General features: G+C 35.9%; 1 protein-coding gene across 5 annotated transcripts in view; it reads left to right on the forward strand.

Annotated features, from left to right (window-relative positions):
* The window catches only part of RPS6KA6 (ribosomal protein S6 kinase A6), a 180,485-nt gene that overhangs the window by 62,468 nt on the left and 91,293 nt on the right, over nt 1-26,724 (forward strand). For all 5 annotated transcript variants that reach the window (XM_087427031.1, XM_087427028.1, XM_087427030.1 and 2 more), the window contains exons 2-5: nt 9,126-9,185; nt 14,183-14,299; nt 25,319-25,400; nt 26,073-26,153. In XM_087427031.1, coding sequence (XP_087283157.1) covers nt 9,126-9,185; nt 14,183-14,299; nt 25,319-25,400; nt 26,073-26,153 — 340 coding nt within the window. The remainder of the gene's footprint in view (nt 1-9,125; nt 9,186-14,182; nt 14,300-25,318; nt 25,401-26,072; nt 26,154-26,724) is intronic.

The raw sequence follows: 26,724 nt of genomic DNA on the forward strand, positions 1-26,724 counted from the left end.
TGTTGTTGAGGTGCATGAGTTCTTTATGTATTTTGGAGATTAACCCCTTATCAGATACATGGTTTGCAAATATCTTCTCCCAGTTGTTAGGTTGTCTTTTCATTTTGTTGGTGGTTTCCTTTTCTGTTCAGAAGCTTTTTAGTTTGATGTAGTCCCATTTGTTTATTTTTTCTATTGTTTCTCTTGCCTGGTCAGACATGATGCTTGAAAATATGTTGCTAAGACCGATGTCAAAGAGCGTATTGCCTATGTTTTCTTCTAGCAGTTTCATAGTTTCAGGCCTTCCATGAAAGTCTTTAATCCATTTTGAGTTAATTTTTGTGTATGGTGTAAAGGAATTGTCTACTTTCATTCTTTTGCATGTGGCTGTCCAGTTTTCCTGACGCCATTTGTTGAAGAGACTTTCCTTTCCCCATTGTATGTTCTTGGCTCCTTTGTCAAAGATTAGCTGTCCATAGATGTGTGGGTTTATTTCTGGGCTTTTGATTCTATTCCATTGATCAGTGTCTGTTTTTGTGCCAGTATCATGCTGTTTTGGTTACTATAGCTTTGTAGTATATTTTGAAATCAGGGAGTGTGATACCTCCAGCTTTGTTCTTTTTTCTCAGGATTCCTTTAGCTATTCGGGCTCTTTTGTTGATCCATATAAATTTTAGGATTCTTTGTTCTATTTCTGTGAAAAATGTCGTTGGAACTTTAATAGGGATTGCATTGAATCTATAGATGGCTTTAGGAAGTATGGACATCTTAACTATGTTAATTCTTCCAATCCAAGAGCACGGAATATCTTCCCATTTCTTTGTGTCTTCCTCAATTTCTTTCAGCAATATTTTATAGTTTTCAGTGGACAGATCTTTCACCTCTTTGGTTAAGTTTATTCCTAGGTACTTTATTCTTTTTGTTGCAATTGTAAATGGGATTGTATTCTTAGTTTCTCTTTCTGCTACTTCGTTGTTACTGTACAGAAATGCAGCTGATTTTTGTATGTTGATGTTGTATCCTGCAACTTTACTGTATTCGTTTATTATTTCTAAAAGTTTTTTTTTGGTGGATTCTTTAGGGTTTTCTATATATAAAATCATATCATCTGCAAATAGTGACAGTTTCACTTTTTCCTTTCCAATTTGGATCCCTTTTATTTCTTTCTCTTGCCTGATTGCTCTGGCTAGGACTTCCAGTACTATGTTAAATAGGAGTGGTGACAGTGGGCATCCTTGTCTGGTTCCTGTTCTTAGAGGGATAAATTTCAGTTTTTCACCATTGAGGATGATATTTGCTGTGGGTTTGTCATATATGGCCTTTATTATGTTGAGGTACTTTAAATCTATGCCCATTTTATTCAGAGTTTTTCTCGTAAATGGATGCTGTATCTTGTCAAATGCTTTCTCTGCATCTATTGAGATGATCATGGGATTCTTATTCTTCATTTTATTAATGTGGTGTATCACGTTGATTGATTTGTGAATGTTGAAACATCCCTGCATCCCTGGAATAAATTCCACTTGATCATGCTGTATAATCTTTTTAATGTATTGTTGTATGTGATTTGCTAGTATTTTGTTGAGAATTTTTGCATGGATGTTCATCAGTGATATTGGGCTGTAGTTTTCTTTTTTTGAGTTGTCCTTGTCTGGTTTTGGTATCAGGGTAATTTTGGCTTCATAGAATGAATTACGGAGCTTCCTCCCCACCTCAATTTTTTGGAAGAGTTTGAGAAGGATAAGTATTAAGTCTTCTTTGAATGTTTGGTAGAATTCACCAGGGAAGCCGTCTCGTCCTGGACTTTTATTTTTGGGGAGGTTTATGATTACTATTTCTATCCCCTTACTGGTGATTGGTCTATTCAAATTCTCTTCTTCATCCAGTTTTGGAAGGTTGTGTGATTCTAAGAATTTATCCATTTCTTCTAGATTGTCCAATTCTTTGGCATGTAGTTTTTCATAGTATTCTCTTATAATCTTTTGTATTTCTGAGGTGTCCGTTTAATTTCTCCTCTTTCATTTCTGATCTTACTTATTTGTGCCTTCTCTCTCTTTTTCTTAGTGAGTCTAGCTAAAGGTTTGTCAATTTTGTTTATTTTTTCAAAGAACCAGCTCTTGGTTTTATTAATTTTTTCTATTGATTTTTAGTCTCTATTTCATTTATTTCTGTTCTGATTTTTATTATTTCCCGTTTTCTACTGATTTTGGACTTTGTTCTTCTTTTTCTGGTTCCTTTAGCTGCATTGTTAGATTGTTCATTTGAGATTTTCTTGTTTGTTGAGATAGGCCTCTATTGCTACAAACTTCCGTCTTAGAACCACTTTTGCTGTATCCCATAAATTCTGGCGTTTTGTATTTTCATTTTAATTTGTCTCCAGGTATTTTTTGATTTATCCTTTGATTTCTTCATTGACTCAATCGTTGTTCAGTAACATTTTGTTTAATCTCTACATATTTATGGCTTTTCTGATTTTCTTCCTATAGTTGATTTCTAGTTTCGTACCGTGGTGGTCAGAAAAGATGCTTGGTATTATTACAATCGTCTTAAATTTATGGAGACTTGTTTTGTGGCCTAATAAGTGATCAATCCTAGAGAATGTTCCATGTGCATTTGAAAAGAACGTGTATTCTTTTGTTTGGATGGTATATTCTATATATCTCCTAGGTCCATCTGTTCTAGTGTGTCATTTAAGGCCAGTGTTTCCTTATTGATCTATCCGTTGGTGTAAGTGGAGTGTTAAAGTCCCCTACTATTATTTTGTTACTGTCTATTTCTCTTTTTATGTCTGTTAATATTTACTTTATATATTGAGGTGCTCCTATGTTGGGTGCATATACAAGTGTTATAACCTCTTGTTGGATTGTTCCCTTGATCATTATGTAATGCCCTTCTTTGTCTCTTTTTACAGTTTTTGTTTTAAAGTCTATTTTGTCTTATATGAGTATTGCTACCCCAGCTTTCTTTTCATTGCCATTTGCGTGGAGTATCTTTTTCCATCCCTTCACTTTCAGTTTGTGAGTGTCTTTAGGTCTGAAGTGTGTCTCTTGTATGCAGCATATATATGGGTCTTGTTGTTTTATGCAATCAGCCACCCAATGCCTTTTAATTGGAGCATTAATCCATTGATGTTTAGAGTAGCTATTGATAAGAATCTACTTAACTGCCATTTAAAAATTTTTTTTCTCAGTGTTTTCTTAGTCCTTCTCTATTCCTTTCTTCTTCTGTTGCTCTGTTCCCTTGTTGTTTGATGGCTTTCTATAGTATTACGTATGGGTTCCTTTCTCTTAGTTTTTTGTGTATTTATTGTAGGTTTCTGGTTTGTGATTACCATGGGGTCCATATACAGAGTTGGTGGTCTCTTTAGTTTGATCTCTGTCTGAAAGCTCTAGTCTTTAACTCCCCTCCTCCCAGATTTCATGTTTTTGATATCATATCTAACCTCTTTTTTGTGCATTTGTATCCATTACCCTCTTATCATGGAAATAGATAATTTTTCCTATTTGTGGTCTTCTCTTTTCTCCTTAGATAAGTCCCTTTAGCATTTCTTGTAGTACTGGTTTCTTGGTGACAAACTCCTTTAATTTTTGGTTGTCTGGGAAACTTTTCATCTCTCCTTCCATTTTGAATGATAACCTTGCCAGGTAGAGTATTCTTTGCTGTAAGTTTTTTCCTTTTACAACTTTAAATGTATCGTGCCACCTCTTCTAGCCTGTAAGGTTTCTGCTGAGAAGTCAGCTGTTAGCCTTATGGGGTTTCCTTTGTATGTAACTTGTCTTTCTCTTGCGGCTTTTAGGAATCTCTCTTTATCTTTAATCCTGGACATTTAATTATGATGTGTCTTGGTGTGTGCCTCTTTGTGTTTATCTTGTTTGGTGCTCTCTGTGCTTCCTGTACCTGGATGTCTGTTTCTTTCCTTAGGCTGGGGAAGTTTTCATCTATTATTTCATCAAATAGATTCTCTGCCACTTTGTCTTGCTCTTCTCCTTCTCGGACACGTATAACACGGATGTTAATGCGCTTGATGTTGTCCCAGAGGTCCCTTAGACTGTCCTCACTCTTTTTAATTCTTTTTTCTTTTACCTGTTCAGCTTGGGTGATTTCTCCTAGTCTTTCGTCCAGCTCGTAGATCGTTCTTCTGTATCCTCTACACTGCTTTTGAGTCCCTCTAGTGAATTTTTCATTTCCAGTATTGTATTCTTCATTTATGATTGGTTCTTTTTTATATCTTCCATTTCTTTGTTGACATTCTCTCTGAGTTCATCCATTCTTCTCCCCAGATCAGTGAGCATCCTTAACACTCTTTGTTTGAACTCTCTGTCAGGTAGGTTGCTCATTTCTGCTTCACTTAGTTCCTTTTCTGGGGTTTTGTCCTGTTCCCTTACTTGGAATGCATTCCTTTGCCTCTTTCTCTGTGCTTTTGTCAATGTATTAGGTGGGTCAGCTACGTCTCCTGCTCTTGGAGAGGTGACCTTATATAAGTGATGACTTATGAGGCTCGCAGTGTGCTTTCCTCAGTTCTGAATGTTGCAGGAGTGACCCCTATGTGGGCTACGTGTGTCCTTCTGTTGTGGTGTGGTTGTTCTCCCTGTAGGTGCCCAGGGAGGCTGAGTTATGCTCCTGGCGAGCTCTTGTAATGCTCAGCTGCTTGTAGATGTTGTGGGCCCTTCAGTCTCTTTATTAGGTGTGGGGTGCCCCAGCACAGTTGCCTGCAAGTTCTCATACTACATTTGTGTTGCAGTATTTCTTTTAAGTGAGTAGGCCCCCAGCATGGCAGGTTGTTAGGCTCAGGGGCTTACAATTGGTATAAGCCTCCAGCCTTTAGGTCTCTTCTCAGCTTCTGAGGATTGCAGCTGTGTGGGGCTGGCCTGAGGCACAGGAGCACCCAGTTGTTTCAGGCTTTGGAAGGTGGGGCCAACCCCCTATGCGGGTCTTTGAGAAGCACAAGTCTTCTGCAGCTGACAAGCCCTGCCATCCACAGGTCCACACACACAGTCAACACAGTCCTGCCCCCTGTGCGCACCCTGAACTCCTGAAGCGGAGCCAATCTCTCCATGGTCGAAGCCCCACACACTCCACCACAGCCCCAAACTCTTCACCCGCTCCTTGTGCACGTCCTGCCCCACTGAAGTAGGCCCACTTGCCAGGCTGCTGAGAATCCCGTCACCAGTCTGTGCAGGCCCACAAGTTGCCTGAGGGCTTGTTGTTGGGTGGGGCCAGTCCCTAGGGTGGTCTGCCTGCCCTGGCTAAGCTGGATTAAATCGGTGCTCTAGTGGTTGGGGCAGACCCTGGGCTAGCAGGCCCCAGGGAGAACTCCAATGGTGTCTGCCAGTGTCTGTGTCAGCATGCCAACACCAGGCCACAACAATGGCCGCCGCCAATGTCCCAGTCCCTGGAAAGGTCTCACCTCTCACTGAGATGCACTCAGAGCCTATGAGGTGAGTCTCTTTTCACCAAAGCACTGTGCACCTTTCTGTCTGGTGATTTTGGTTGCTTTCTGAACCGGGTTTATTTGTGTGTGGGCCCTTTAAGAGCCGGTTTTAATTTGTGAGCCAGCTTTTCTAGGGCTACTCCCCAATGTTTTAGTAGCAGTCAAAGTCAGATATTATGCCACTCGTGTTGATTGTGCTGGGTCCACAGAATGCCTACAGCGGATGCACTCCCCGGCTCAGGGCCCCGCTCCTCCAGGGAGGGCTGCGTACCTTTGAGCTGCTCCCAGGTGGCCGTGAAGCTGGCGGCTTGTGAAGGTGGCAGTTTTTTCTCTCCAGAAGGGAGTTTGTGCCTCTTCCACCTCAATTAGGATTTTCGTTTGTTGCAGGAGTTCCTCTTATCCAGTTTTCAGTTCTCTCTCAGGGGTAACTTTTCCATAAGTAATTGTAAATTGGCTGTGTCCGTGGGAGGAGGTGAGTTCAGAGTCTCCTTTCGCTGCCATCTTGACTTCTCCCTGCTATGTGTGGATTTTTGTGTTAACGTAAATTTCCATTTATCACAGGTAGATATTTTTCCACTGTTTTCTGACCTCTATGATAGCTCATGAGTAATCAGCAGTTATTTAATTTGATGTTTATGTAATGTGTTGTTTTTCTCTCACTGCTTTCAAGACTCCCCCCTCTTTTTTTTGGTTTAGAGTACTTTAAGATACCTCTTGGGTTGCTTTTTAAAATTTTATCCTTTTTGAGGTTCACTGAATTTCTTGAAACTGTAAATTTATATCTTTCACCAAATTTGGGAAATTCTCAGCCATTTTTTTAGAACAGTTTTATTGAAACATAATTCACATACCATATAATTCACCCCTTTAAAACGTACAACCTGGGGGCTGGCCTGGTGGTGTAGTGTTAAGTTTGCACAGTCTGCTTCAGCTGCCTGGGGTTCACAGGTTCGGATCCTGGACACGGACCTACGCAGTGCTCATCAGGCTGTGCTGTAGCAGGTGTCCCACATATAAAAAATGGAGGAAGATGGGCATGGATGTTAGCCCAGGGCCAATCTTCCTCAGCAAAAAAAAAAAAGTATAACCTAATGGTTTTTAGTATATTCACAGGTATGGACAGCCTTCACCACAGTCAATTTTAGAATGTTTTTATCACATCAAAATGAAACGTTTTACCCTTTAGCTGTCTAAGCAACGACTAACTTACTTTTTGTCTCTATGTATTTTCCTTTTCTCAACATTTTGTCTGAATAGAGTTGCCATTATTTAAGTAATTTTTTCTATACCTCTCACTTTCTTTTTCTGGGAAGTTAATGATATGGATTTTATGTCTTTTGATATTGTTCCACATGTGTCTGAGGCTCTGTTTATTTGCTTTTAATCACTTTTACTCTCTTTTTTATATTGCTCTATCTTCAAGTTTACATGTTCTCTGCCCTCTCCATTCTTTATTGAGTTCATACAGTATTTTAAGAAAAGGACATATTTTTATTTTTACTTCTAAAATTATTTACTTTTTTTTCATAATTTCTATTTTTCTGGTGATAACTTTTTATCGTTCCATTTAAGTCTGTTTATTTTTACCCAGAAGAGTGTGGTTATAATAGCTGCTTAAATTCCTTGTGAGATATTTCAACATTGGTGTTACCCTGGAATTGATAGCTGTTGATTTTGATTGTTTATTTCAGCAGACAGTCTGCCTGGTTAGGTTTAGACTTCCAAGTTCTATCTCACCGTCTCTGGATGGTGGTTTCACTGTTAATTATGTTTTCAGAGTGTTTGCATCAGCACCCTGCATGTGCCGCTCAGTGCATGTGCTGACTCAGTGGTTAGTCTGAGGCTTGAGCAGTGGTTAATATTGGCATTTAGTTTTCAAAGCCTTTTGTTAGGCTGTTTTGATTCTGTTCCACACACAAGCAGTTTGTTGTTGAGACCAGGACTTGTGTCTGTTTGTGCACAGAATTAGGGGATCTCCTTCTTCCATTCGGCCTTTTCCATGGGATTCTCCCATTCCCTTGGGCTCTTTATCCTGGTTCCTCTGATCAGAAATATGACTTTCTCTCAGAGTGTTAGCCAATCTTGGGGTCACACAGCTTTGCGCTATTGTGGCTGCCTTTGGGGTGAAGTGAAGGAGAGAGTGAAAAAAAATAAGAGATTACCACTACACTTTTCTTATCATATGGGCCTCTATTCCTGGTTTCTCTGACCAGAGAGATAGGTTTTTCTTTTGTTTGAGGCTTGCCTTGGAGCAGGACTGGGAGTCAAAAAATTTAAAAAGTGGGAAAAACAGAAAACTTGGGGTTCTCCTTATGCTCACCAGCTCAAAAGTGCATCTTTTCCTGGTCCTCGATCCAGAAAGTGGGACTTCTCTTGGAAATTTGTTCATGCTCACTGTGGAGTTCTATGACTCAGTCACTCCTTGGGTCAAAGTCAGGACATAAAGGTGGAAAATAAACCCAGGAAACTCAAGACAGTACTGTTATTCACATTTTGATCTCTCTCCTTAATCTGCTTGCTATTTAATTTTAGGAGTCCTCAGGTAGTTTATTGTTGTATTTTGTCCAAAGTTTTTAGTTTAATCAGAGGAGAAATAGACTTATTCCATCTTGGCTGTCACGAGAAGCTCTATTTAATTTACTTTTGTCTTCATCTTCCTCTTCCTTTTCCTCCTCTTCTTCCTTTTCCTCCTCTTCTTCTTTCTCCTCCTCCTCTTCTTCCTCTCTCTCCTTCCTCCTCCCTGTCTCGCGGCTTCTCATCCTTGTCCTTTCTAAGCTTTTCTCTTCTCCCTCCCCCTCCCCCTTTCCCTCCTCCACCTCCTCCATTTCTAAATAGGCAGTGGTAAATTTTTTTTTTTCCAGACCATCTTGCTGTTGCTTAATTTTCAAACATCTTAGATCAATGGTTGGCAGACTTTTTCTGTAAAGGACCTGATAGTAAATATTTTAGGCTTTGCAGGCATAGGGTCTCTGTCAACTGCTCAACTCTGCTGTTGCAGTGAGATGATAGCCATAGATAATATGAAAACAAATGAATGTGTCTGTGTTCCAGTAAAATTTTATTTATAAAAACAGACAGCAGGCCAGATTTGGCTCATGGGCCATAGCTTGCAGACCCTTGATCTAAGTCCTCTACACTTACTCTTTCCTGAAGCAGTGCTTGAAGAGTATTATTACCCACTGAGCTTTGTATGTTGAAATAATTTTCTTTCCATGGCCACTTATATTTTTCTCTTACAGTTTATTCTTTCTTCTGTAGAGTAACTCAAAATTTAACTGAACTGAATGAAAGGAAATGAATTCACAATAGTGCAATTATATAAAACTCTTCCCATCCAAGTTTGCTTTGAATATATCCCCACAATAGATTTCTCCTGTGGCATTTTTTTCCCCTGCTCATAAATATTTGGTTGGAGACAGTCTTAATGAAATTGCACAGGTCACATCTTTAGTATATATTCGCCCATCATAGCAAAGTTCTAAACAATATAAAATGAAACATGCAGCTCTGAAATTCAAAGATTCTCAAGGACAATCTGGAAACCGTATTAATAATGTTCCTTTTCTAAGTACCTTCTATGTGTCCTTTGTCCTTTTTTGTTTCAGTAAGTGTGGATCTTGTTGATTGTGAAGGAAATACCTAGGGTTATATTTTTCTCGGTTATTACTCTTATTCTAGTACTTTTGAACTTCAGTTTTTGAACAATATTTTTCAGGTGAATGGTCTTAAAATGGTTGATGAGCCAATGGAAGAAGGAGAAGCAGATTCTTGCCAAGTAAGTACTTGTGTTATCTTTTTAAGCTACATTTTTAGAATGTAAGGAAAGAGAATAATGAGAAAGGAGAAAATCTTCTGTCAATTAAAGAAATTTATTCAGGTAAGTTAATAATAAGCAAATCCAATTATTAATAATAAAATCAACTGTCTCTGCAGATAGTGATGATGTAACAATAATCTCAGTTTTGATTAACAAGATGAGAGAAAAATGACAGTTTAGCTTTTGCAATTAACTTAATACTAATAACTTATATGTTAACTTTGAGTATAATTAAATGTAAACTTCTATCAAAATGATCTAGAGCTTTATATACAGATCATATGGATGAAGATGCATAGTAATATTTATGTTGCTAGTTTATACAAGATAAAGAGTGTAAGGAAATACAAAAGGCAGTGGGGAAGGGTGTTTTTCAATATTAGTAAAGCTACAGGGAAATGCCATGCCCTACACACCATAGGAAGAAGAAAAAAACACATGCATGTATGTGTACATGTGTAGCCAACATAAATGCATAGACCTATACACAGGGTTATTGTCAAATATTTACCTTTCTAATTTTAATAAAAGATGAATCAGGAAGTACAATTTTAATGGAAAGATAGTAAAACTATACAGTGCTAGATACTATATGATTTATATTAGACAGTCACCTTCAGTGGCTAGAAAGGGGAGTCTGAAGTTTTTCAGAATAAGGGAGCTAGAATCACTTCCAAGGATTTGATTTAGTTTGTGGCCTGAGTTATCTGGACTTAAAACAGTGTACTTTTTCTGTGCAGTGGTTCATTTTCTGTCGATTAAATGATATGGGTGATAAGAAACATTAACCATGTAAGTTTATCATCCTTTTAATGTTTTCATATATAGGATTTTTTTTGGTTGTAGTTGCCTATTCCAATGTGATGCTAGCAGCGGTGTGTTTTTTTTATGCTTGGCTTTTTTTTTTTTAAAATAATGGAGGGTTGCAGAGACTGCTCTATGATGCATAGATTCTTTAAACAGTGTTCCTTAACTTTGAACTTTAGGTATTGCCTATGTGGCCTGATGCTGTTTTGTGATTGACTGATATAGACAGCCAATCCAGTCCATCTCAGTTATTGTAGCTTTAGATGCTCATGGTCATTTGGTCTCTTGTCTTCAGTTAAAACAAGCAAAATTAAATAAAATGCTTCCCATACACCATATATATCTAGCATGCAATTAGCAAAGCTGACTTATAGTTAGTATAATTTTAATATGTCTAGATTTGTTATGAGGCATTGTTGCATTTCTCAAGACAGCCTTCACATTTGGTGAGTATTAAGTAACAGGCCACTGATAAAAGATATCTCATATCACATTTCACTACCTAGTCCCCGCCTTCTCCCAACAATGTCCAGGTTAGAAAAAATATGTTATGATTTTTCTTTAGTAGATGACTGACGTGAGATAATTTTTTATGCTGTCAAAATAAGCATAGATGTCTTATATTTGCTAGTTTATGATACATTTATATTTACTTTTAAAGTTTGTATGAAATGGTTGTTATTTCCTGAAATAAAATACATCATATTTTTAATGCTACCAATATTTTAGGAATTTCAAAAGAAGATTCACTTAACAATTATATATTTTGTTGATTCCATTAGCACAAGGTCAGCAATAGGTTTAGTCTCTAAATTGATTTATATTTTTATTACCCAGAAATGTAAATGTCACACTTAACTGAAAATGTACCTTGAAAGAAACAAAACTGATTTCCTGAGTTTTTAAGCCCTAAGTTTTTAATTTTAGAAACCATTCTTGACATATGTCTCTCTTAAGAATCCTTTTAAAAATACTCTTTCACAAGTGTGTTTTACTTAAACTTGTGTGTAGCCTTAAGTAGGGAGTATTTTAAGCTGGAGGGCCTGCTTCATGTATGGTGGATTTTTCCTTCCTATATTTGTCTTTCCATTCTGATGGACATTTATCCTCGTTGTGCTTCAATATTTTTCTTCCCTTGCAAACTTGGTGCTTATCTCTGCTTTTTAATCGTTTACCTTTTTTTTTTAAATTTGGAGCCCTTGTACTACAGATATGCAAAACTCTTAGATAAACAGTTATTGTTCAACAAAATATTGATGTGCAACCACTGTAAGGCGGAATTGTATGCTACACTAGAGGGATGCAGAGATAAATAGTATAAATAAGTTCAATAACTTGAGTTTTTATTGATGTTTTGTGGTTTTCAAAATTCTAAGTTTACTCATAACTGAGATCTGAAATTGATAGGGCGGGTTTTATTCCCATTTTATAGATGAGGGAACTAAAGTGCTAAACCCTAGTAAGTAGAATAAACCAACCCAAGTGGGAACTAGTTTGCCACCCTTCTTTGACAGTTATAAATACAAATTGATACAATTTTGCAAGTTTAAATATTCTGCAATTCCTTTCTAATGTGTACATCATTTGGTGTGTTTAGTTAACCCTAGTGGTGTTTTGACATTTATATTATTATTACTGTTAGCCTTCTTGCAAAGTATGCTGATAGGTGGCTTGGTTTTCAGTGACCCTGGATTATTCACTGCATGCGAAGGGTACATCAAGCTGCTTTTCCAGATCTCTGCATGTACATTTTAACAAATCCACAACTAAATTCTTCTTGGAATTTCAGGGTGATCAAATTTGCCTATCTACCCACAAATAAAGCAAATGTTTGAACAGATGGATGTTGCGTTATTACATAAAAAACAAAAACTTAGGCTTTAAAAATCCCTCTTCTTTTGTTTTGACCTGTTTTCTAGAGATATCTATGCTTAGTTCCACAGTCCTATGAAGCTGCGATAATAGAGTTATATAGTACGGTTTCCTAATAGATTGTCATCAGCTCTTGCTCTTTCTGAGTAACAGGTGATTTCTTCCTCCTAATCAAATCAGTTGTCAAATGAATTGAGCAGTGGTATATTTGGCAGTTCGTTTTGTACTTTTACAGTATGTTTTTCCAGTGTTACAGCATTGTTGACCCCTGAATTAAAAAGATGATCACAGATTGTAGTGGTCAGAGCATACTATTTTGGTTGTGGTTGAACCTTCATAGTTTTTCTGTTTATCAACAATTACTATGACGTTCCAAAAAAAAAAAAAAAACCTCTAACTCAATCATTCTTGCCTCAGATTTGCTGTTTGATGTTGGAAAGAGTAGTGGTCCCTATTTCAAAGTTTGGTGAAACTAACTAGAATAGAGTACAGTTGTTTCCTAGCTCTGAACACTTTTAAAAAAACTGATGTCATTATGACCCATGTTTGTAATGATGATCTTAAACATGGCAGAAACTGAAGTGCCTTCTTAAACATAAAGATACTGTATTGTGTTCCCTATAGAATGATAGACTTGGAGGGGACCTTAAAGACCTATCTAACATAACTTGTTTGTCGTGTGAGAACACTGAAGTGTAGTGGTTTGTGATTTAGCCAAGGCTGCTTAGCTTATGCATGGCAGAGCTAGGAGCAAAACTTAGTCTGTTGACTCTTCTACCAGTGTTCTTTCCACTGGAGAAAATTTCCAATAAGTATGTTTTTGTTATATTCCATGTTTTAAAGACCAGTACTGTATTCATAATATGTGGTGAAAACTCAGTTAACTATCATATTAATAACAGTATACAATCTGATGTTGCTTTTGGTATACATATATTGCAAAGGTGCATACAGATATGCCGTACTTTAATGTAATTCCAAAATGTCAGCTACAAAGCATATGTATTTGCATTAAAAAAGTTCTTGACTTTTTAAGAAAAGATCCCTTCAAAAGGGGAAGCTAACTTTCATAGCTACTTAAAAGGGTCTGGTGAAATACTGTTTTGATGTATAAGAAACATCCACGAATATACTTTCAGAGCTGATTCTTCATTTCTGACTGATTAGTGATTGTTAAAACCTAAAGCTAAAATTTCTCTGCCTAGATATCCCTCTTGAGAGAGTGAATGTCTGACTACCTAATGTTGTAACGTGGAAGTTATTTTAGCTGCCATGAAGCCTAGCTTACTTGGGACTGTGTTTTTGCCCAATTTGGCCACAGTCACCATTTATTAATCAATTAAAAGGTGAATTGATTGAGAACCTTCTTGCCAAACCAGTATTAATATGGTATAATGGAAAGCTACCAAGACTTCTAGACATTGTGATTAACTAGTCATGTGAACTTAAACTCTGTGGGTCTCAGTTTTCTCCTTTATTAGTCAGAAGATTGGATGATATATCTCAGCTCTTGTTATTTTGTGATATGTAATACATCTGAGATTTTTTACATCCTGGCTGCTGTGCTTTTGTAGCATCTAGAATTACCGCTTACTTGAGTGTAGTCTTCACAGCTGAGTAGAGTCCTACATCAAGGAGCAGAAACACTTCCTGGGTGGCTACCTTTCTGCCTGACCCAGGTGGTAGGAAATCTAGTTCATAATTTATATACAAAGTTTCAATAAAAGTAGGGTCATGTCCTGGAAGCATTGATTGGGCTTCACAGATTTTGTTTGTCTATGCCAGTTTCTTTTTCAATTATGTGGCTAGTTGGACATTTAAAATATTTACTTATCACTGACTACTTAAAAGGGTATAGTGAAATACTATAAAGAACTCTTGAGGTTCACATTTTTTGCCGTGCCCTATAACTTACAAGGTTTTATCTATCTCTTGACTTTCTCTGCGTCCACCTCATAAGTCACACTCCACTGAGGATCTTAAGACTCTTGGTTGTTGATGTTTTTCTTCTTTCGCTACCTAGTTGGAAGAGAAGGCTGAAGCATGGATTTTATATGCTTCTATTTACTTGAACTTATATAATAGGGGTGATGGTGGTGGTATATCTCTGTGTGTTAGAAAACAGGGAAATGGGGATATTAGTAGCCTATAAAACTCTGTGCTAGTTTGAAGGAGGTGGATATTAAATTATTTCTGGTATGATTTTTGGTTCTAAATGCAGTTAATCCTAAGATACTGCAACTGGACTTGAGTATTGTTTGGATTTCTTTTTACAGGATGATGGAGTTGTTAAAGAAATCCCTATTACTCATCACGTTAAGGAAGGATATGAGAAAGCAGATCCTGCACAGTTTGAGTTGCTCAAGGTTCTTGGTCAGGGATCCTTTGGAAAGGTAATGAATTTTTTTTCTACATTTTTTTGTCTTCTAAACATTTAGCAAAAAGGTGTACACATGGAAATCTGATAAACGTGCCATTTCTAAACTTGTCAAAGGATACACACAAAGGTTAAGTCTCTAGTTTTACTCCTTTTATTTCTGTTGTACTTTTAGTCCCATTTCCTTATACTTCTCTATAATAATCAAGGTTTTCCGCTCCCCTGAGCTCATTGATTTCTCTAGGACAAAATATAGCATGCTGTTTATTAGCTGCCTAAATCAGGGTAGTTTGATTTTTGTAAAAAAGATCTTCCATGTTTCCCTGTTCACATGCTGGCATGATTACAGCTTGCTCTCTCCTGGTGATTGCATCTATATTCCTTACCTCTGTCACAGAAATCAGAATGTATGTAGCAATTCATGTATGAATGCATGATTTCATCTATTATCTGTTAAAGCACTATGTGTATAAAGTACAGCAAGGGTAGGTAGTGGGTGACATATGGATTATGTGAAACTGCTGCCTTCAAGGGGCTTAAATTTCAAGGGAGAAAGCAAGATTGAGAAAGATTAATTCTAACACCTACTAGTAAAACTGTTTATTAAGTATTTAATGGCATATGATTCTTGTAAAAGAAGTATATAGGTCTGGTTCCTGACTTTTGTACACCTAACATCTAGGACATGAAAATTATTACATACACATAGTAAGTAACAGCTTTAGGAAAGCAGAAACAATTTAAGGGTAGAAGGATAAGGAGAAACTACTAATTTCAGGGTGGCTGAGATTTAGTTTCAAAGGAGAAAAGTAAGTCAATTGAACAGTGATTATTTATTATGTTCTGAATCACTTTAAAAGAAAGACATTCATTGAACACTCAGTGAGTGCACAGCAGTTGTAAAAGCAGTATTGGTGACTATAAAATAGACGTTAATTGTTTTAAAGTAGGTCAGTGTCTGTGCTGTATAGAATATAACATGTAAAATATAGAGAAACATTTTCAGGACAATAAAAGGACAAACTAGGGTGGATTATGGTTTGGCAGTGAATTTGGTACAAGAGATATATGAAGACAAGGAGAAAGGACTTGAATAGTTGTGCTGGGGAGAGTAAAACTAGAAGGAGCTTTTAATAGATTGTTTTGGGGGCTGCTGTTTATAGAACTGACCTGTAGAGTAGGCATGTGCATTCTACACCTTTATTTTTTAAAGTTTCTAAAAGTTCTTTTAGAACAATATTCTTTTTTTTATTGCGGTAACGTTGGTTTATAACATGGTATAAATTTAAGGTGTACATCATTATACTTCTATTTATGCATAGATTACATCATGTTCACCACTCAAATACTAATTACAATCCATCACCATACACATGTGCCTAATCATCCCTTTCGCCCTCCTCCCTCCTCCCTCCCCCTCTGGTAACCACCAATCCATTCTCTGTGTGTTTATTCATTGTTGTTTTTATCTTCTGAGTGAGATCATACAGTATTTGACCTTCGCTCTCTGACTTATTTCACTTAGCATTATACCCTCAATGTCCATCTGTGTTGTCACAAATGACTGGATTTCATTGTTTCTTATGGCTGAGTAGTATTCCATTGTGTATATACACCACATCTTCGTTATCCATTTGTCCCTTGATGGGCGCTTAGGTTGCTTCCAAGTCTTGGCTATTGTAAATAATGTTGGAATGAACACAGGTGTGCATGTATCTACGCATTGGTGTTTTCATGTTCTTTGGATAAATACCCAGCAGTGGAATAGCTGGATTGTATGGTAGTTCTATACTTAATTTTTTGAGGTATCTCCATATTGTTTTCCATAGTGGCTGCACCAGTTTGCACCAGTGTATGAGAGTTCCCTTCTCTCTACATCCTCTCCAACACTTGTTGTTTCCTGTGTTGTTAATTATAGCCATTCTGATGGGTGTGAGGTGATGTCTCATTGTAGTTTTCAGTTGCATTTCTCTGATAGTTAATGATGTTGAACATCTTTTCATGTGCCTTTTGGCCATCTGTATATCTTCTTCGGAGAAACCTGTGTTCAGATCTTTTGCCCATTTTTTAATTGGGTTGTTAGTTTTTTTGTTGTTGAGATGTATGAGTTCTTTATATATTTTGGAGATTAATCCCTTATCAGATACAGGGTTTGCAAATATCTTCTCCCGGTTGTTAGGTTGTCTTTTTGTTTTGTTGATGGTTTCCTTTGCCGTGCAGAAGCTTTTTAGTTTGATGTAGTCTCATTTGTTTATTTTTTCTATTGTTTCTCTTGCATGGGCAGACATGGTACTTGAAAATATGTTGCTAAGACCAATGTTCAAGAGTGTACTTCCTATGTTTTCTTCTAGAAGTTTCATGGTTTCAGATCTTCCATTCAAGTCTTTAATCCATTTTGAGTTAATTTTTGTGTATGGTGTAAGATAATGGTCTACTTTCATTTTTTTGCATGTGGCTGCCCAGTTTTCCCAGCACCATTTGTTGAAGAGACTTTCCTTTCTCCATTGTATGTTCTTGGATCCTTTGTCAAAAATTAGCTGTCCATAGATGTGTGGGTTATTTCTGGGATCTTGATTCTGTTCCATTGATCTGTGTGTCTCTTTTTGTGCCAGTACCATGCTGTTTTGGTTACTAGAGCTTTGTGGTTTATTCTGAAATCAGGGAGTGTGATATCTCTAGCTTTGTTCTTTTTTCTCAGGATTCCTTTGGATATTTGGGGTCTTTTGTTGTTCCATATAAATTTTAGAATTCTTTGTTCTATTTCTGTGAAAAATGTCATTGAAACTTTGATGGGGATTGTGCTGGATCTGTAGATTGCTTTAGGAAGTATGGACATCTTAACTATGTTAATTCTTCCAATCCAAGAGCACGGAATATCTTTCCATTTCTTTGTGTCTTCTTTGGTTTCTTTCAACAATGTTTTATAGTTTTCAGTGGACAGATCTTTCACCTCTTTGGTTAAGTTTATTCTTAGATATTTTAGTCTTTTGTTGCAATTGTAAATGGGATTGTATTCTTAATTTCTCTTTCTGCTACTTCGTTGTTAGTGTTTAGAAATGCAACTGATTTTTCTATGATTTTTTATCCAGCAACTTTACCATATTCATTTATGATTTCTAAAAGTTTTTTGGTGGATTCTTTAGGGTTTTCTATGTATAAAATCATGTCATCTGCAAATAGTGACAGTTTCACTTCTTTCGTTGTAATATGGATCCCTTTTATTTCTTTTTCTTGCCTGATTGCTCTGGCTAGGACTTCCAATACTATGTTAAATAGGAGTGGTGAGAGTGGGCATCCTTGTCTGGTTCCTGTTCTTAGAGGAATAGCTTTCAGTTTTTCACCGTTGAGGATGATATTAGCTGTAGGTTTGTCATATATGGACTTTATTATGTTGAGGTACTTTAAATCTATGCCCATTTTATTCAGAGTTTTTCTCGTAAATGGATGCTGTGTCTTGTCAAATGCTTTCTCTGCATCTATTGAGATGATCATGTGATTTTTATTCTTCATTTTATTGATGTGTTGTGTCACGATTGATTTGTGGATGTTGAACCATCCCTGCATCCCTGGAATAATTCCCACTTGATCATGGTGTATGATCTTTTTATTGTATTGTTGTATGTGATTTGCTAGTATTTTGTTGAGAATTTTTGCATGGATGTTCATCAGCGATATTGGCTGGTAATTTTCATTTTTTGTGTTGTCCTTGTCTGGTTCTGGTATCAGGGTAATGTTGGCTTTGTAGAATGAGTTAGGAAGCTTCCCCTCCTCTTCGATTTTTTGGAAGAGTTTCAGAAGGCTAGGTATTAGGTCTTCTTTGAATGATTGGTAGAATTCACCAGCGAAGCTGTCTGGTCCTGGACTTCTATTTTTGCGGAGGTTTTTGATTACTGTTTTGACCTCCTTACTGGTGATTGGTCTATTGAAATTATTTATTTATTCTTGATTCAGTTTTGGAAGGTTGTATGATTCTAAGAATTTATCCATTTCTTCCAGATTATCCAATCTGTTGACATATAGCTTTTTGTAATATTCCAATGTTGGAGCACCTAAATATATAAAGCAATTATTAACAGACATAAAAGGATAAATATACAGTAACACAATAATAGTAGGGGACTTGAACATTCCATTTACACCAATAGATAGATCATCCAAACAGAAGATCAGTAAGGAAACATTGGTCTTAAACAACGTGCTAGAACAGATGGACTTAGTAGTTATATACAGAACATTCCATCCAAAAACCGAAGAATATACATTCTTTTCGAATGCACATGGAATATTCTCCAGGATTGATCACATATTAGGCCACAAAAAAAGTATCTATAAATTTAATAAGATTGAAATAATACCAAGCATCTTTTCTAGAACAATATTCTTTAACTACATTATATTTTTATGATGTTAATTTTAGCAGAACAATGATATTATTTTATATCCCAAATGTGTGCATGCTTATATATTAACTTAAATAAAATCTCATCAGGCAAACGTTTCAAGCCCTAAGTGTTTTTTTGTCATTTGATGTCTATATTTATTCATATACGTATTTATTTACATCCACCTTTGTTCCAGAAATGATTTAAGGCTTTCATAGATGAATACTAAATGAAATAAAATTTTAAAATAAGTGGAGAAGATGGTAGAATCAGAAAGCTTAGAGCAGGAAAGATTAGATGAAGCCAGGAAATCATTCTCTTGTTCGTAAATGCATGGCATAAGGACCTAAAAGTCTTCTAGAAGTGGGACAAAAATGAAGACTTAAATTTTCTTGCAGTCATTATAAAGAAGCTGATATATTTATTTGTTTGATTATTGGCAATATCTTTCTGGTAGAAGCAGATCAAACAGACCAGAGAAATTTTTCTCATGGGACTTGATAGAGAGAATACAGTATATCGTAATGAAATGTCTTCAATAACGTCTTCACATTGAAGATAGCAACATGCTGAAAAGTTGTCAGTGTAGTCCTTAAATTCAGGGAACACTCAGCTTTGTCTGTGCAGGATCTTTAGTTTAACAAGAATGTCATAGAAGCTTTTTTAAAATTCCTAATATTAAAATACAGAATAGTGATCTTTATGTAGTTTATCAACCAAAGAAATATTAAGGGAGGTGGCTTATTTTATTTTCTTCATAGGATATGAACATACTTGCTTGTCAGTATTACATCATTTGTGGAGGCGTTGTGTGGGTGTGACTTGTTATATACTGAACCTATTCAGGAGTTTGGCCAAGGCTGTGAATCAGATAAGTGTAGGAGCAATTCCAAGAAACTTTGGGCTGCAGTCTTATTTAAGTTTTTCTACAAAAGTTCTGTTGTTAAAATGCAATAAATGGAATTTTAGCTTATATAAAGCCTTATGACATTAAATATCTTTATAGTCTATTTAATAGGGGAAAATCCCTACTAAAGTCAGTTGTAAAATTGTGCTTTAAAGAAGCATGCATTATCATCATGAAAGATGCATATAAAATTCTGTACTTAAGCCCACCATGTATAATGCTATTAATGATCATTAATGTATGGATTGAAATGTAGTATACCAAAACACTTACATTAATTATTTTAAAAGACAGTCAAATAAAACACATGAAAACATGTTTGAAATAGACTAGCCTTTCTTGTATTTCACATGCCCGGTCATATTTACACAAAGCATACATTTTAACATTTATGGATTATAAAAATTTTTTTTGCTTTTGTGATAGTAAAGCCTTTAACTATAGAACTTAAAAATGAATTTTTGAAAATATTAAACCCTTGCCCTCTTAAGTAATTAACTACCAAGAGATAGTTTTAAAAATATATTTATGTCGTAAAATTTCTTGCAGTTGGTCCTTTCTCTTCAATCAGGGTTAAAGCGGTGTGATCTTTCAGTTCACTTCAACAAGCACTTATTGAATACTTCTCAATGGAAAATATAAAAGTCCATATGACCAAGAGAAAAGTATATGGAATAACTAATTCATTTCTCTTCTGGACAGTTTCTTAGAATTGGATTAGGGTGACTGAAAAGAAACCTCTCTGATCAGGATAGATATCTTTTTAGATACAGTAGTTTGAAGCCACCCAACTTCTTCTGTAGTTGATCATGGGAAGAAAGCAGAGTGAGATGATGTTTTCTTATGCTAGGAATGTTCACCCATAAAATCTGAATATCAGGTGATGAACAAATAAACAGTTACTTCTCTAGACGGTAAATGATGGTTTCTATTAGATGTCATATTGGGATGCTAGTGAGTATTAGAAGAGCTAGAGAAAAAGTGGCTGCTTTGTGCAAGTGTCTTCCTGAAAGCCTGAACTAACTTTTTCTTTCTTCCTTGATTCCTTCTTATTGTTCTCTATACTTCATTCTTTTAAACTCTATTAAGGGCAGTGTTCTAGAACAGTGGTTCTTAAAGTGTGGTCTGTTTACCCCTGGACATCCACAAGATGCTTTCAGAGGTTCCTCAAGGTCACAACTATTTCATAATAATACCAAGATACTATTTGTAAAACTTGTGGCACCTTGGCCCAATCAAGGCAGTGACTCCAAACTATGTCAGTAGTCATTGTATTCTTCACTGCCACACACTTGCGGTTTTTTTTTTTTTTTGCTGAGGTAGATTCAGCCTGAGCTACCCCACCTGTCGCCAATCTTTCTTTTTTTCACTTGAGGAAGATTGGCCCTGAGCTAACATCTGTACCAGTCTTCCTCTATTTTATGTGTAGGTCACTGCCACAGCATGGCTGATGAGCAGTGTAGGCCTGTGCCTGGGATCTGAACCCATGAAACCTGGGCAGCTGAAGTGGAGTGTGCTGAACTTAACCACTAGACCACTGGGCTGGCCCCACTTGCAGTTTAAAAAAAATGCAAATTTTACTTAAGAATGTCCTTTATGGGGCCAGACCAGTGGCATAGTGGTTAAGTTCACATGCTCTGCTTCAGTGGCCCGGGGTTTGCAGTGTCAGATCCTGGTCGTGGACCTACACACTGCTTATCAAACCATGCTGTAGCAGCGTCCCATATAAAGTAGAGGAAGATGGGCGTGGATGATAGCCAGGGCCCATCTTCCTCAGCAGAAAAGAGGAGGATTGGCAACAGATGTTAGCTCAGGGCTAATCTTCCTAAGGAAAAAATAAACAATGTCCTTGATGAGGTGTTAACAATGATTAAATTTATCAAATCTCAACCCTTGAGTATACTTCTTTTTAATAGTGTGTGGTGAAATGAGAAGTACACATATAAAGCACTTTAGCTGCATACTGAAAGAGGGTGCTTGTCTCAAGACAGAGCACTTGTGTGATCTTTTGAGTTGTGAACTGAACTAGCCATTTTTTCATGGGATACCATTTTTACTTGAAAGAATGATTGACAAGCTCTGATTACTTAAACTTGGGTATTAGGTAGATGTTTTGTCAAAAAGGAATGGAGTGAGCCTGTAATTTCATGGAAGACAACTGACAATATTTTTGTCAATCATAAAATTTGAGCTTTGAAGCAAAAAATTAAAATTTTCAAAAATTTTTATTTGCTACCATGAGCTTGACATCTTCTTAATACTTAAAAGACTTTTCTGATATGAGATTGCTACTGTCAACATGTGGAAGATCTGCATAACTCAGTGAACCAGTATTATTGAGATGACCAACACATGATGTTATCAAATCAAACATGAGTACAAAATCCATTCAAAGTGTAAAGTAGACCAATGGATTATTGCATAACAGAATATGGACAGTTAGTTTATATGGTTTCAGATTCTTCATTGTAACTAACCCTTAAAAAACTGCCAGTTGTCAAGTTCATGTGTTGTATCAAAGAAGAATAACACAATTATATGAAAAGGCTATTAAAATACTTCTTTCTTTTCCAAATTCATATCTGTGTGAAGCCTGATTTTCTTCCTGTACTTGAAGCAAAACAACTTAATTGCAGCAGATTGAATGTAAACGCAGATATGAGAATCAAACTATCTTCTGTTAAGCCAAATATTAGAGATTTGCAAAAATGTAAATCAGTGTCACGCTTTTCATTTATTTTTTTGTTTTAGAAAATAGAGTTATCTTTATAAAAATATTTATGCTCACATGTAACAGGCTTAATATTTTTTAATGAATCGATACATAGGTCATTTTTTTCTGTTTTAATTTCTAATATGGTAAATATCAATAGGTCTAATCCACAAAAACAAAAGCACTTTGGAGTCTTCAATAATTTTAACATTGTAAAGGATTCCTGAGACCAAAAAGATTGAGAAATGCTTTCCTGGAAGAGACTAATAAAGATAGTTCTCCTACTTGTGGTGGAGTCATCACTCATGAAATGACTTGATTCCTTTGTTGTCATCATCTTGGTCACATGATATTGATTAGGAAAAAGGAAATTGGTTGTCTGCATTTATTTGCCCTTATCAGTAAAATTGCATGGAGACTTTCAGTCTAGTGCTTGGGGTTAATGCCATTTGCTTAACTTTGACGCTTTTTTTTGTGTGTGTGTGTTGTGGCAATTCATTTAATCTACTCTTTAAAAGACTGATAAAGACTGCCTCTTAAATCAGCTATACAAATACATAGAAGTCCACTTGTTTGCCAACAACTGAAAATTTGAAAAAAAAGATGAGAAAATATGTATCTGGGGTCGTACCTTCTTTAGCTTAATCAATAGGTTTTATATGACATTTAGAGCCCCATGGTAATCTAGTTTGAGTGTGTATTCTGTCTGACCCAGGTTAAATGATATTCTTCAGTGATTAAAAAGCACTGTTCACTTATAAGATATTAATTTTATCTTTTAATGCTTCTATTTTATAAAGGACACTGAGGGTAGACTATAGGTGTGTAAAATTTGACACTCTTTGCTCAAATGCTTACCATTTTCATCAGTGAAAAATTATGGACTTTTAGGAATATCTTTTCCAAGTTTAAATCCAGTAAAAATAACTCCATGGAATGAAGCCACTGAAATCTTCTGTGGCAAGATGCACATTTTCTTAGGATTCTAAGTTGTTTGGGGAAATCTTGTTGGAGTTCAGACTAGATGTTAGACAGGCAAGTTACACAGGGTAGTAGTTTTAATTTGTTAGCTCTTTCAGTACAGAAATAATTGTGGTGATCTGCAAAATTTATGATTTGGTTCAACCCCTTCTTTTCTCCAAAGATAGTTTTATGTTGCAAAAACCTACCATTTTTTAATAAGTGGATGCTCTTGCTTAGTCTATGCCAAGCATGGTATAAACTGTTTGTTACTAGTTCACTGTGAGACACTGAGAGTAAGCATTAGAAACTTTTACGGAAATTTGACAGAGTAATTTTCTGTGTGGAATCTATTAGTTTAAAAAGGATTGTATGGAGGCTGGCTCAGTGGTATAGTGGTTAAGTTCACACACTCCTCTTCGGTGACCTGGGGTTCACAGGTTCAGATCCCGGGCACAGACCTATGTACTGCTCATCAAGCCGTGCTGTGGTGGTGTCACATATACAAACTAGAGGGAGATAGGCACACATGTTCGCTCATGACCAATCTCCCTCACCAAAAAAAAAATTAAAAAAAATAAAAAGGATTGTATTTTGTATGACATTTAGATTTCATTTTTCTAAATAATATGTTTTGATTATATTTTATAGAAAGTGTGGTCTGCAGTGGATTGGAGGAAAGAGAAAAAAAGACTGGTTTGTCTACATAGAAAGTGTGAGAAGCACTACCCTAGATCATTGTGAAAACTCTAAACTTGAGTGTAGATCTGATCTAAAGCTTTACTTTCAGAGTAGAAGAAAGCAGAGATTCCATGAAGTAAACACCCCTCCGAGTTGGCTGCTATATAGATATCACATAAAAAGATCTGGAATAAAGGGTTTTGAGCTATGCCTTGGAAAGAGGCAAAATAGAAATTACTCAATAGCTCTCCCATATGCAATTTTATGTGAACAAGTTAGTTAACTTGATCACATTTTTAATTTAAGCAACACTTGAATAGAACTTGTTAGGGATGGCAGGTTGAGGCACTGAACCAGTTTTACTAATTAAGTTTTAAAAATGAAACAGTCCTTTACTAATAAATAACTCATAAAACTGTAATCTATTCATATTTATCTTCATAACTGAGGCTTTTTAAGAACTTAGCTTTTAATGAGTCATAATCTTAGTTTGAAAATATGAAATATTATTACTTAAGCTTGCTTAGTAACTTTAAAGAGTTTAACTTTCATTTGTTTATTGAGATAATTTGCTGTCTTTTTTTTTTTTTTTTCTGTGAGGAAGATCAGCCCTGAGCTAACATCCGTGCTAATCCTCCTCTTTTTGCTGAGGAAGACCGGCTCTGAGCTAACATCTATTGCCAATCCTCCTCCTTTTTTGTTTTTTCCCCCAAAGCCCCAGTAGATAGTTCTATGTCATAGTTGCACATCCTTCTAGTTGCTGTATGTGGGACGCGGCCTCAGCATGACCGGAGAAGCGGTGTGTCGGTGCGCGCCCGGATCCGAACCCGGGCCGCCAGCAGCGGAGCGCGCGCACTTAACCGCTAAGCCACGGGGCTAGCCCTAATTTGCTGTCTTGATTCTTCTACCTGGCAGACAGATAAGAGTTGCCTCTGATTTCTTATTAGAAAATAAAATGCCTTGTAACTTCTAGAATGAACCAATAAGGAAGTAGAAATGAAGTTATCAAATTAACAACTGTCATCGCATGTTTTTGCTCTTTATTATGGTAACAAAAAGGAACTTGGATCTTAAAAGGAGCTCCCTTAGCTCAAGTTGTCTTTTGTTATGTTATTTATCTCTTACATCTTTATCTCTTGCATCACAAACTCCTCAAAGTCCATGACCATATCATCTATTTTTAAAATTTTGTTTTCCACAGTAGTATGTATGAGAGTGTGATTTACTATAAATGAATGAGAGTGAGAAAATATTAACTAAGTATAATTTATAGAGAAAGGTATATCTTTATAAAATTAGAGAAAATACTAGGACATATGTGTGTGCTACTGTGTGTGTATAGCAAGGATGGCTTGAAATGTGAATTTTACTTTTTTTTAATTCTCCTATTAGGTTTTTCTCGTTAGAAAGAAGACCGGTCCTGATGCTGGGCAGCTCTATGCAATGAAGGTGTTAAAAAAAGCTTCTTTAAAAGGTAGAAAATTAGATAGCTTATTAAAATAGGATTTTATACAGCTTGTTTTAAGAAATATGCTGTTTATTGCTTGTATAAGGTGAGTAGATTTAGTTTCCGTTTAACGTTAGTCATTGTTGCAGTTTTCTAGCCAGTAAGTGATATTTCTAGGTTTGATATTGGCATATGCCCTAATTTAGTGAGAATGTACCCTGGTAAAAATTTAATGGTATAAAAAGTGACACATTTTATTTAATTTAAAGTGAGCTTATTTTATTAAGCTGTGTTCTTTTATTTCAAGGTTCTTATTTTTTTCTGTTCTGTTTTTCTGTTCCATATTGAGAAAGCACAAACTCCTGCATACACTTATATACATCGTCTTCTAAGCTGTGACAACAATAACACTGTGCTCAGTTTTAATCATTGAACTCATTTGAGCAATTAGAGACTAATATATAATAAATGCATATTAGCCAAATACTTGTTTATGTCACTTTAACCCATCTCTAGATATAAACTGAATTTGTTGGCTTTCTGAGAATGTGGTAATTACTGTCTAGGAATATATAGATTCCAAATTTAGGCACTTATAAAGTTATATTTTATATTTTTATGTTTTTGGTGAATTATTGATGGTATCTCTACTGAAATTATATACAAGAGGAATATATTCTACCCTTCTGTAATTTTTAGTTCGAGACAGAGTTCGGACAAAGATGGAGAGGGATATACTGGTGGAAGTAAATCATCCGTTTATTGTTAAATTGCACTATGGTATGTAATCTTTTTTTAAAATTTATGGAATAAGAGAATTAAAAGATTTCCTTTCAAATAATAATATAACAAGGAATAAATATTTCAAGCTGATTTAATACATTCAACTATGTAAAATGTATTTATCTCAAATAAGAATCAATGTCTAGCTTTTAGTTGTATTTCCTGTATTTGTTGGTTAACTTGTCTTAGGTAACAAGATAGTGTCTTCTGATTACTTGTCTGGTAGTAGTTCTATAGTCTATTGGGCTATACCTCCAGTGATCTTAGGCTATAGACTACTATGATAATTTATTCAAAATATTCTGGTGTTTGGAAGTGCTCCTCTTACATGTTCATAATGAGCATATTAATCTTACTTCCTGGTTCTATTGAAGATAACCATGTAGTTATATTAATCTGTTTGAATTATTCTTTCTTATATTTAGGGGGAGAGGAATACCAGTGAGAAGTAGTAGGTATGATAGAAAGAACATGAATTTGGAGTTTGACAGTTCTGAGTTTGAATCATGGCTCCATTATTAATTTAATGTATGCATGAGATTGTGGAGTTTTGCTTCCCTGGGGAATT

The sequence above is a fragment of the Ceratotherium simum genome, chromosome X (assembly GCF_057802395.1).
Source record: "Ceratotherium simum simum isolate JZ-2026a chromosome X, ASM5780239v1, whole genome shotgun sequence".
Lineage (NCBI taxonomy): Eukaryota > Metazoa > Chordata > Mammalia > Perissodactyla > Rhinocerotidae > Ceratotherium > Ceratotherium simum.